This window comes from Polyodon spathula, chromosome 13, assembly GCF_017654505.1.
Source record: "Polyodon spathula isolate WHYD16114869_AA chromosome 13, ASM1765450v1, whole genome shotgun sequence".
Taxonomy (NCBI): domain Eukaryota; kingdom Metazoa; phylum Chordata; class Actinopteri; order Acipenseriformes; family Polyodontidae; genus Polyodon; species Polyodon spathula.
This window is the reverse complement of record NC_054546.1, coordinates 37,779,317-37,791,286: the sequence shown is the minus strand read 5'-3', so window position 1 is coordinate 37,791,286 and position 11,970 is coordinate 37,779,317. Positions and strand designations below refer to the sequence as shown.

The 11,970-nt window shown below is 38.6% G+C and overlaps 1 protein-coding gene and 1 non-coding gene across 2 annotated transcripts; both read right to left on the bottom strand.

Moving 5' to 3' along the window:
- Positions 1–4,701: 4,701 nt before the first annotated feature.
- trnam-cau lies at positions 4,702–4,773 on the bottom strand. Its single transcript has one exon. It is a non-coding gene; the product is annotated as a tRNA-Met (tRNA).
- A 2,522-nt stretch (positions 4,774–7,295) lies between these two features.
- ciao2b (cytosolic iron-sulfur assembly component 2B) lies at positions 7,296–11,561 on the bottom strand. The gene is made up of 6 exons (XM_041267663.1): positions 11,397–11,561; positions 9,895–10,034; positions 9,571–9,650; positions 8,707–8,832; positions 7,810–7,855; positions 7,296–7,591 (listed from the first exon to the last, which is right to left on the bottom strand). The coding sequence occupies exons 2-6, from the start codon at positions 10,019–10,021 to the stop codon at positions 7,494–7,496; spliced, it is 477 nt and encodes a 158-aa protein (XP_041123597.1). The 5' UTR covers positions 10,022–10,034; positions 11,397–11,561; the 3' UTR covers positions 7,296–7,493.
- Between the last annotated feature and the right edge of the window lie 409 nt (positions 11,562–11,970).

The window sequence follows — 11,970 nt, the reverse complement described above, 5'->3', positions numbered from 1 at the left end:
CAGCTAGAGTCACTGTTTTGAATACAGGCTAACCCCAAGAGAAAGAAGTCACAATGCAATTGAACAGGATGTGCAAATTAGGCCTCTATTCTCAACTAGTACCTGATTTTGATTCTGCTATCTGCGTGCAGTGGTTCAATATAAATGGGACAATATTAAAGTTATTATAGCCTAATACAATTGCGATATATAGGGCAGCTGGCTCTTTGAGCTAATATATATATATATATATATATATATATATATATATATATATATATATATATATATATATATTATATATATATATATATATATATATATGTATATATTGTTTTTAGGATATTTCCCCTACACATTTTTTAATGATTTTTTTGTTCTGTTCTCTAAGTGAAATTCATATTATTTATTTAAAAACTGGAGACTGAGAATTATTTGAGTGCAATATAATCCCAATATTATGTATTCCAGAAGTTTGTTAATTATGAATACTGGACAAATACATATTCCAGTGTTCCTATCCATTTTATTCCTGGCAGTGTCCTTTCCCCAGGAATATGCAATGTGTTTGTTTAGAGTTCTCGCAAAGTCACATCCGCCCTGCTGTTGTTTCGTGCTCCATTTGGTTGCACTCACGCAAGTCGCGGTTGGGTTTGATTTGTCCTGTGCCCTTTATTATTAGTAGTATTTGTTTGATAACTCGTCAGGGATACTTGATGCATGTGCCTCAGGCAACCAGTTAACAAACAATAACTGTTAAAGTCTATATCCGGAGACTGAGGATATTGTGGGAGTTGTACCTGACCTTCTGACATATCTGCGCAGCAGGCAAGACCATATAGATTTCCCAAGTGTAAAGTATACAGATGACAAGCAACAAAATCAGCAGTCTTTGTGTAATGTCGCCATCTGCTGGCTTCAACTAACAACCACAGACAAGCCTTGTCAGCAGACTCCCATTTAGTATTAAATGGTTATCTTGCTCCTGTTTTCTTTTTAAATAAGCACAGCAACACACCGTATTATATATTACACGAACTAATTATTATTATTATTATTTTCTGTTGTCAATAGAAACATTATACATCATTGTAAATGCAATTACAAGCACACTAATTGTTTTTTCCAATGTCCAATTTATCTCACATGAAATAAAATGATCAGTTGTCTAGCAATTGCTTTATTGTTCAAGTAGAGTCTCGGTCTGGTTGTGTACATATCGCTCTGGTTCTTGTCTCGGTCTGGTTGTGTGCATATCGCTATTAACCTCCCTTGTAAAAATCTACGCTTAAATATTTCACCATGAAAATAACTCCAGTCCCTCAGCAGAAAAGACCCTGGGAATCGTTGATAATTGAGGCTGTTATGCTTGCCCTGAACTCATAACAAACGTAACAGTAACTAACTTCTTATAGCAGGCCTTCAATTTAGGACTTTTTAAAGCCATTTTAATTTCATGTTCCCATTCTTTTCCATTGATGCCTTATGCACTTCTCCAGACTTTTATACAGTGATATACTTCTATCCTGCAGACCTTTGGACTTGCATATGGGGAAATCTAGATATATAGTATTATTTTTTATTTCCAGTACATAATCTTTAAAAACCCTTATGAGTGTGTGGACTGGTCTTATTTAGTAAAGCAACATTCCTGGGGGAAAACAGACTATAATTGAGAAATGAAAGAGGCAGTGTATGAAAAGTTGTTCAGTGTCAACATCTAGTTCAATTTTTGATTTAAAATCATGATCTGACAACAATCTTATCTCAGAAACAAAAGGGTCACAGGAGCAAAGAAAAGAAATGGTACTGTCTAGTTTTTCTGTAATTCTAATGAAGTGACATTTTTCTCCCTTGTTCAACAATGAATCTTTTGGAAGGATTAACAGACTACAAAGAGCCATTTCTCCAGGGACCATTGAAAACAAGAATTTAAAGAAAAGAAAAAAACAGGCAGCAACTGTAAAGGTTACAGTTAGTTTAACTTTATTCCTAAAACTATAAAATCTTTAAAAGAGGTCTTTGTGTAAGACCGTAGAATTCCCATCTTACAGACATGCTATCCTTCATGAATCCCAGGCCTGGAAGATTGTTTCCATTGTGCTCTAAAAGTTTAAAGAGTGCTGATGTATTGCCCTTCTTTGCACTGCCAGGCAACAGTGAAACCACAGGACGTGTCCTGCAATTGCTCTACTCCAGCCCATCGTGCGCCTGCTTGCTGGCATCGCCATAGCGACCTTCGCCTTCAACAGCGTAACCTGGCAGCGGGCAATGCCAGAGTCTGGGGGTGTGCGTTGGCACAACTTTCAGCCCTTCCTGAGCTGTGTCAACCTGCACTACCAGCTCAATGCAGCCTTCCAGGTGAGAGCTTTAGGCAGGACTGTGCTCCTGGATTGGAATTTAGCCAAAGAGAGAACACTACCACGCCTCCTCTCATTTTCAATGAAGGCTGGAGCACATTTACATTTAAATGCCCATGACAATGCTGAGTCAATGAATATTCATGTTGTTATTGAGAGAGGTTCACCAAGGATCCAAGATGCAGCTTTTCTTAGATACACACACAAATTAAAGCAATGGTACTTCAGTTTTCAATATGAATAGTAAATTGGTACTGGTAAACAGGATATAGCCTACTGAAGCCTTCTAGGTAGTTGACTGCCTGATGTAGTCATGGCAATTCATTCATAACCCCATCTCCCTTCTCTCCATCCTCCCTTTATCCCAAACCCCCTCATCCTCAACCACTGAGAAGCCTTGTAGCGAACTGAAATCTGCACTAGTGAACTGAAATTTACTTTGCACATATGTGAAAACATTGAATATTTTTTGTATTGTAGTTGTGGAGTTGAATGGCAGTAAATTAGCCCGCTAATTAATTATAAACTGTATTTGTAAGTGATGTGACTTTGAATACAGAAGTAATATTCTGGCCAGCCATGCTTGCACCTTTGATTTGAATTCAGTCCTGTCACCTTTCATAGAACCAGTCCCAGTTCATGTTGGGAGGTCTTATGGACATTACTGGTGTTTTGTATTTTATTCTGTGCAACTGAAATCAAATCCCAGCTACAGTTATTGATGTTGATTTGTTAAGAATAACTCTGCCTAGAAATAGTTTCCTATTTTTAGAAACTGCAACTTTTTGTTTTTTTCTTGTAATACAAAACTGTCTGTCATTGTACAAAAAGGGAATACATTGGTAAGGTGTCCTGTTCCAGGCTCAGAGAAACTCAATCTCTGGTGAATTATTAATGCAGATAGACCATGGAAGTGGCTTTCTTGTTATAAAATCGTTAAGGGGGAAAATTCTGTTGTTTCCAATAGAAATAGCAAGATATTATTTTGTTGATCAATAATAGGGATGCATTCTGAGGCTTTAAAGACCATTCTGCTTAAAAGGGGTAAGTGAACCAGACCCAGGCCAAACTAACTACAAGCTGCTTTAACTCAAGTTCACACATCTTACTTTCTAAAAGGAAATACTGTTTACAAACTAAAGATAATTGGCGGGCTTCTTTGTTCAGCTATGTAATTTCGTCCATGTTTAAATCATTTGTTGATAACAAGATAAATTGTTTATTCTTACATGTTGTGCAATTTTGAAGGAAACGTGTTGATGTGATTCATTCTGATTTCATCTTTTCTGAAATATAGTTCAGCAGGTTGAGAGGCTGCTTCTTGTATTTCAGTGCATGACGGTACAGCAGAGAAATCACTTGACCCTTTTCCTCTTTCTTTTTAAGTGTGTGGTTCTGTCTCGAATTATCCCTGACAAGCAACCTGCTTCAGCATGCACCCTGGCAATTCAAACCATCGTGGGCACCCTGGAACACTTTCAGTCCAAACCCATCCTGGTGCTGGCAGCAGACTGCATGGGGCGCCTGGCACACACATGCGCTGGTGCGGTAAACTGGGAACAGCATGGTTCTAAGAGGAAAATAATATTGGTTAATCTCATAGTCAAAGCACCACAGGCACAATATTTGAGCAATCACAGTAAGAGCCACTTAGAATGATTTGAACAGTAAAAAAGGTAATGGTAATTTGAAGCTATTTACTCTTAGTATTGATTTTAGGTTATTTAAGAATAGGACATCACCACATCTGATCTCTTCCAAACTGTACAAAAGACAGCGCTGCACTTGGATCATGTATTTCTTTCCTTAAATCAGGACTGTTGCTTTGGGCAATGACAAAGGGAAGCCTTTTCTTGCTGCATATTTAGTACCCTGTTTCTAAGACAATACTGCCACCTGCTGAACATTAGTGTGAAGTGATCTAATACTGCAAGAAAAGCTTAGGAGCTGGTGCCTCTCAGGTCTGGATTGATGGCCTGCGAGGATGAGGCCGTTACTTGCACCGAAATACAGTGAATACAAACACTGACCCCTGTGGTATATAAGTCACAACAGCCACTACATTGACAGAGCAGTGTACTCTATTACCTGTATAATCCAGGAGGGGGTGCTGGGAAGGTTGCTCTTATAACATGCTTAGAGGCATGGCTGATGCAATACCCAGCTTAAGTAAAGCAGCATCTAATAGACAGTGGATAAAAGAAATTAAGCAGGTGCATGCTGGAAAATTCTAATGTTTTATTAATGACAGCACAATCTGTTTCTGCGTGGGCTAGGGTAATTAATGTTTTCTTTTGGCAATACAAAGGAAAAGACCATCATACCACATACTGTAAACTAAATAGTTGATCAAAAAAGAGTTTAGCAGAGGATGGTTTCGATCCATCGACCTCTGGGTTATGGGCCCAGCACGCTTCCGCTGCGCCACTCTGCTTCATACTGAGAAAGGTTGGAATTAAACTCTTCAACATTCTGTTGATAATTTAAAAAGAAGGTCACAAGCCTATACTGCCATCTAACAGCTAAAAATATGAAGTCCATTTTATATTGGGAAAGATTTAGCTCCTGTTTCTTCTAAAATGAAAAATAAAATGATACAACATTTGAAATGATTATCACTATGTTTATTTAGAAGTGCCTGTATACATTTTAATTTCTTCTTACTTCTACCATTAGCAACTTGTTTTACCTGTTACACACACACACACACACACATACATATATATATTTCAGAGAGAAGCGAGGAGGGATAAGGAGCGTTACTGGAACGAACGGTGCGCAAAACTGGAAGCTGCAAGCAAACAAGGACATACCCGTGAGCTTTTTGCCCATGTGAAGCAGGCACGGGCACCTTTCGCACCCCGAAAAGCAACGACCATCAAAGATCGGAATGGCAAAGTACTACAGAATGAAGACCAAATTAAGAGGAGGTGGCAAGAGTACACAGCGGAATTATATGCAGGAAACAGACCGAGTCCATCAGCCAGTCAGGAAGATTCGATCGAGCAAGAACCAGATATTCTGAAGGAGGAGGTAGCCTGGGCACTGAAAGAACTCCCAAGCAGGAAAGCCCCGGGCATCGACTGCATACCAGCCGAACTACTCAAGCCAATACCGATCCCGATACTCACAGCGCTTTGCCAACCGATCTGGAAGACCAAATCGTGGCCCAAAGAGTGGAAAAGATCAGTCCATGTCCCGCTTCCAAAAAAGGGCGACACGCAAGAATGCTGCAACTATCGGACCATCGCACTTATACCGCACGTAAGCAAAATCCTGCTAAAGATTATTCAAAAACGCATGGCCTCATCTGTCGAGAGGGAACTCCCTGATGTGCAAGCTGGATTTCGAAAAGGACGTGGAACCAGAGGTCAAATTTCAAACTTGCGGTGGATCATGGAGAAGACTCGCGAATATCAAAAGAACGTGTATATGTGTTTCATCGATTACAGCAAAGCATTCGACTGCGTTGACCATGGCAAGTTATGGAAATGTCTGAAGCAAATGGGCGTCCCAGAACATCTAGAACAACTGATAAGATCGCTCTACAAGAATCAAGAAGCCACGGTCAGGACAGCATTCGGCAACACGGACTGGTTTGAGATCGGAAAAGGCGTTAGACAAGGCTGCATTCTATCACCGGCCCTGTTCAACCTATATGCCGAAACGATCATGAGACGATGTAATCTGGAAGAATCACCGATCGCAGTGAAAAATGGAGGGAGGAACATCAACAATCTTCGATACGCCGACGACACGACTTTGCTCGCAGAGAGTGAAAAAGACCTAGAATATCTGGTCCGAAAGGTCAAAGAAGAAAGCGAACGCATGGGTTTGTACCTCAACATCAAGAAAACAAAGGTAATGACAACAGCAGGCAATGGTACACTCCACTTGACAATTGACAACCAAGAAATCGAATCAGTCCAAGATTTCCTCTTCCTTGGATCCAAGATCGACCGAGGTGGCGAATCGGGACCAGAAATCAAACGCAGAATCGCACTTGGGCGCTGCGCAATGCAGGGAATGGCAAAAATATGGAAGAGCAATGACATCAGCATAGCAACAAAGACTCGCATAATCAATGCAATCGTTTTTCTGATTTCCACATAAGCATGCGAAAGCTGGACGCTCAAGAAGGCCGACAGAAGGAGGATCGATGCTTTTGAACTTTGGTGTTGGAGACGATTGCTGCGAACACCATGGACGGCAATGGTCACAAACAAGACGATCCTTGAACGTGTCAAACCACAAACATCGTTAGAGGGAAAAATCACGAAACAGCGGCTCTCATATTTTGGACACATCATGCGAGCTAATTCCCTAGAAACAGCATTAATGCTCGGCACAGTCAGTGGGTCAAGAAGAAGAGGGCGTCAGAGAACCCGCTGGCTGGACACAATCAAGGCTGACACAAACATGCACATGAAAGATCTGAAAGAAGCGGTCAAAGACAGAAATGCGTGGAGAATGATGACCCATAAAGTGACCGAAAGTCGGCCTCGACTAAACGGATTTTAATAAATAATAATAATAATAATAATATATATATATATATATATATATATATATATATATATATATATATATATATATATATCGCCAAGTCTTTAAGTCTTGACAAAAACAAATGAAACAAAACAACAATTCAATGAACTGTGTTATGGTCACAATTGCCAGGACAGAACATTTTATAAAGGTCAGATCTGTTAAAAGGTTGGGGTGTCTTTACAAGTGGTGGGCACATTCAGATGTATTCAACATAAGATAACTCTGACACAGCTGTCTTTTGTTATACTATCAGGTGGCATAATAGCAATACTCTTAATATTTTTATGAGAAAAAGCAACCTTTTGTAATCAGTAATAGAGATTATTTATCTCCTACAGTAAACCTAAAAAAGAACCACCTTTACAATGTACTTATTTGTTCCCTTATAATAAAAAAGAAAAAACATTAATATAAATACTTTATTCAAACTTTTTTACATTTTTGTTTTTTAATCAAAATGTATGCACAAGAGCAGATAGCGGATAAATGAAATATATTCAGTGCTTTAGCTTTGCTTTGTTTACTTCTGTTTTGAAACTGATGCAGATTGCACTGCGGTTGCGCTGGGCAATTGGCTTTAGGATCTGGTAAAGTTCCATCTGGTTAAGTTCTGGCAGACAAACACTGGTTCACAACTTCCAGCAGGTGGGAGTTCTCTAAAGCAGCCGCCACTCTTTCTTTGTCCCCCAGCTGTTTGTTAACTGAAAGAAAATTAAAGACAGTATTTCATTTTTACAATAAACGTTTACTGTACAAACTGAAGTTTTTACAAGCAGGGTAGACACTGACTAAAATTGGTTAGCAGATACTTAGCGAAACCAAACAAAAACAATATATTGCAGGCTAACCATGTCGAGAAAAACGTGAGACTCATATTTATCTAGCAAAAGTCCCAAAAAACCCCAAAAACCCCACTTACCTGCTTGTTCAGAGGCATGGGCACCAGGAGTAATGTGCACATCAATCTAAATAAAAGTCATAAACAAATTACTAGTGATAACAGTAATGATAACAAATATTAACCACGCCACTGAATACCTCTTTATATGCATTCATGTTAAATCAGCTGATAAACTTGCAATCAAGTTATGTGCACTTAACAAAAATATAAATGCAACATGTAAAGTGTTGGTCCCATGTTTCATGAGCTGAAATAAAAGATCCCAGAAATTTTCCATATACACAAAAAGCTTATTTCTCTCAAATTTTGTGCACAAATTTGTTTACATCCGTTAGACATGTCACCCACTGAGCATGTTTAGGATGCTCTGGATCGACGTGTACGACAGCGTGTTCTGGTTCCCGCCAGTATCCAGCAGCTTTGCACAGCCATTGAAGAGGAGTGGGACAACATTCCACAGGCCACAATCTACAGCCTGATCAACTCTATGCGAAGGAGATGTGTCGCGCTGCATGAGGGAAATGGTGGTCACACCAGATACTGACTGGTTTTCTGATCCACAACCCTACCTTTTTTTTTATTCCCAGTCATTTGAAATCCATAGATTAGGGGCTAATGAATTTATTTCAATTGGCTGATTTCCTTATATGAACTATAACTCTAACTAAAATCTTTGAAATTGTTGCATGTTGCATTTATATTTTTGTTAGGTGTAATGTTGTATACATTATTCTCAACCAAGAAGCAGTTGACGTTTAGAAATGCATAGATAATATTTTGGGGTACACCTTCACTTGTGAGACTGCTTATTCAATAAAATATTAGGCATATTTGAAAAATGGACAATTATTTGTTCAGAATACTTATTTGTAAAGAAGTCTGATACTAATTGCTTATTTTTAAAAACACACCCACCTTGAACCTCTCAGGTAAAGATCGAAGCAGTTTTACTTTAATAGACAGACCAATTAGGGTGGCCATGCTGCAGTGAGGGATTGTGGGAGTGAACTCCACTGACACTGTGCTGTCAGTATCACTCACCTAGACAAGGAAAGATAAATTAAACACATTTCTTTTAAGTTACGACTGTGCAACTGTGATCTTTTCTACCTACTTGGTTGCACTGAGAGAATAGTTCTACTACGTTCTAGGTTGCATTTTCAACTCTGTCTTCATATACAATTCTATAAAAAAAAAAATCAAACAGCAGGCCTGTCGTGCTGCTTTAGGTCCATTTCAAATTCCTTTACTGTAAATTTAGTCAATTGTTTTCTATACCTTAAACTAGTCTATTTGATGTAAACCTGACCTGGGATTAGCCAGCGCACCTCCTGGCAGGCGTGCTCACGGAAACAAGACAACCCTAATTCTTCATTTAAAACCATCAGGCTGCATAGTTATAAGATATAAAATTCATTTAGATTCACATTGTAGAAGTCTTTCTTCAAGATTATCACCCCTACAGGTATGTGATATTCTTTTGACAGCACAAAAACTCAAGGCTGAGACTGTATGATTCGCAGCTTGGATATGTCTTGCAAACGGAGGACTGGGGTCACATCTTCGGATTGCACTTTTATGTTCACTGATGCATCTCGGAGGTTGACGATTAGTTTTAGTACAGGGGATAAGATAAATAACATTATGGACCTATAAGACCTGCCACAGCAAAAGCTTAAACTGCAAAAACAGTACCGGCGTTTCAGTAGTATTGCGGTGTACTCTACAGCTAGCTCAGAACACGTTAAAACGTTATAAAGGAAATACAAAAACTCTTACCCTAACTCGCACTTGCTCAACTACGTTTAATTCTTCCAGTGACAGTGGGTGTTCTGGATCGTTAATCGTCCTGATCAAATGTAACAAGTCAAGGAGAAAGAGTTTTGCAACAGAGCCACAGAATTATACCGACAACTAACACATCACTGTAAGTTATATATATATATATATATATATATATATATATATATATATATATATATATATATATATATATATATGTGCACTCTTGAAAGTTCTGCATAATTGTAGAGAACGACTTTTGCTGCATCTAAAGGTAGATCTGCACAGCTTCGCAACATATAAAAACAAACTAAAGGATATCGAAAATCTCTCTGTCATCTATCGGGTCAGCAAACTCCTCATCCTCCTCTTCTGTGGTGAGTTGTCTCTCCCCGGATCGCTGGAAGATCAACGGGTTCGCATTTTCTAATCGCGTCGCTCCTTCCATCTATATTAAAATGCTGTAAACAAACGTGTAAGAATAAACAATATCAGCGTGGAATTCGCGGCTCTGCAAACATTCCTCTCGTACTTCCGGGGAAGTTCACTGACCGGCTCGCCTTCTTAACTACAGAAACCCAAAAGGCACATAATGCACAATACTGCATATACATGAGTGTTGCGCATTCCAGCTGTAAAAAATGATAAGGGACACTTACAGTACATGTATATTTACTTATTTTGTTCGAATATTCTCACAAACATACTTGAGCTCCTTGTATATGAATGTTTTTGATTTATATTGCCCATCCCCCCTTGTCTTCCTTGTCCATTAATTGATTTAGTGTAAGGTCTATCTTCCTGATTTTTTTTTTTTTTTTTAATAAAGCGGTACCTCTTGTGTTCATAAAACGAAAATAGCAATTCTCACAAAGCGCATCCTTATGTACATTTATTTTGAAAATATATCTATGATATGTTTGTTAAGTCTCACGCTTTCAGCGTCATACTAACTCATGAGCATGTTAGCTGTCTCTTCTACTCATTCTTAAGCCTGTACACGCATTATGAGTAAAACATTAAAACAATAATATACACATACACATATTTACTAAGACGCTGCTGCAGACAGCTATACATCCGAGGCCATTTGTTTATTTATTTTTATAAGTTCTTTTTATTTGTTTATTTATTTTTTAGGTCATTTTCCAGAAAACAAAAAAAATCTGCATTTGAGAAATTGTATTTGACCTCTTTCAGACTCAAACAACAGACCATAACATCATTAACTCACATGGCAATAGCAAGTCCAGTCTAACTTTATATTCAGTTAACTTGCCAAGACTATTACATGTAAAACCAAGCTCCTACAGTATTGTATGTAAAACCGAAGTCCTGTTGGAAGTGACTGCAGCAGCGGTTGTGATGCATAGTTCACTAGTGTCTGTAGGTCGCTTTGGCTAAAAACGTCTGCTAAATGACTCATTAACGTTTATTCAGTTGTATTTGTCCATTATAAAATAATACAACATTCAAAGTGATACCAGTGTTGGCAGTCCTCATTGCAGAACCCCCTCTTTTGGGGACAAAATGAAGAACAAATACCTACTCTGTTCTGCCTATGTGGTGAAAAAAAATAACATTGGGGTACCCCTGCATGTGTCTTACTGATTAAAATACTTGCCTAATTTTTTTAAGTAGTGACTGATGGGCGGCGAAGAGCTGTTTTTTCTTTTTTTTACCCAAGCAATTTTATTCACATCACAGTCAAAGAACATTGAAAAGGTAAAACAAAATAGATAGTATCTGTTTACATTGAAAAAAAAAATATTTTAAACTATGCAGCATTTCAAGAGGAATAAAGGTAGGGAGTTCATCTTTACCTTGTAGATTTGTTACAAGGTGGTCTTCACATACTCTAAATAGCTGACTGTGACTTTTTACAGTACAGGCTCCTGGTTGTCTGGTTGCATGAATCTGTGCTGTGGATGCAGGTAATGTGGATCCACTTTAGTATAAATCTGATGGCTGGAATCGGATGTTCACAGCTGTGCTGTGTCATGATAAAACAATTTCAGTTTATTTTTCCACATAAGATGCCCCGACCTGCAAGAATTGTGAAATCGGGATCGCTCTGAGTATAGAAAGATTGACTGGAGTACGATTCAGCTGCAAGAAGGACAGTCAGTCATACAAACACTACTTTCCCATGAAACAGTGATTAGCCTCAGGGCTACATACATTCATGGACATGGAATTTCCAGATTGCGACACCACTCCAAACCCTAGGGCCTGCTTCAATGTGTCCCCATGAATGGGAAGGAGACAACATCCATTCCAGTAACAATGAGACATGCAAGATAAGTACAGTATGTACTGGAAACAGGGAAAAACTCGCCTGCAGCTGCCTGGAGGTTTATCAAATTGTTTAATAGCTGGTTGGCTGCCATTTGACAA

Bases quoted from the DNA above. Each gene is read 5' to 3' on its own strand.
- ciao2b (XM_041267663.1), bottom strand. From the start codon at position 10,021: ATGGAAGGAGCGACGCGATTAGAAAATGCGAACCCGTTGATCTTCCAG. The intron at 9,651-9,894 runs ATATCCTTTAGT...TTGACTTGTTAC, and splicing joins AGATGACAGAGAGATTTTCG to ATTTGATCAGGACGATTAAC. The intron at 7,592-7,809 runs GTAAGTGGGGTT...ATTTTCTTTCAG, and splicing joins CCATGCCTCTGAACAAGCAG to TTAACAAACAGCTGGGGGAC.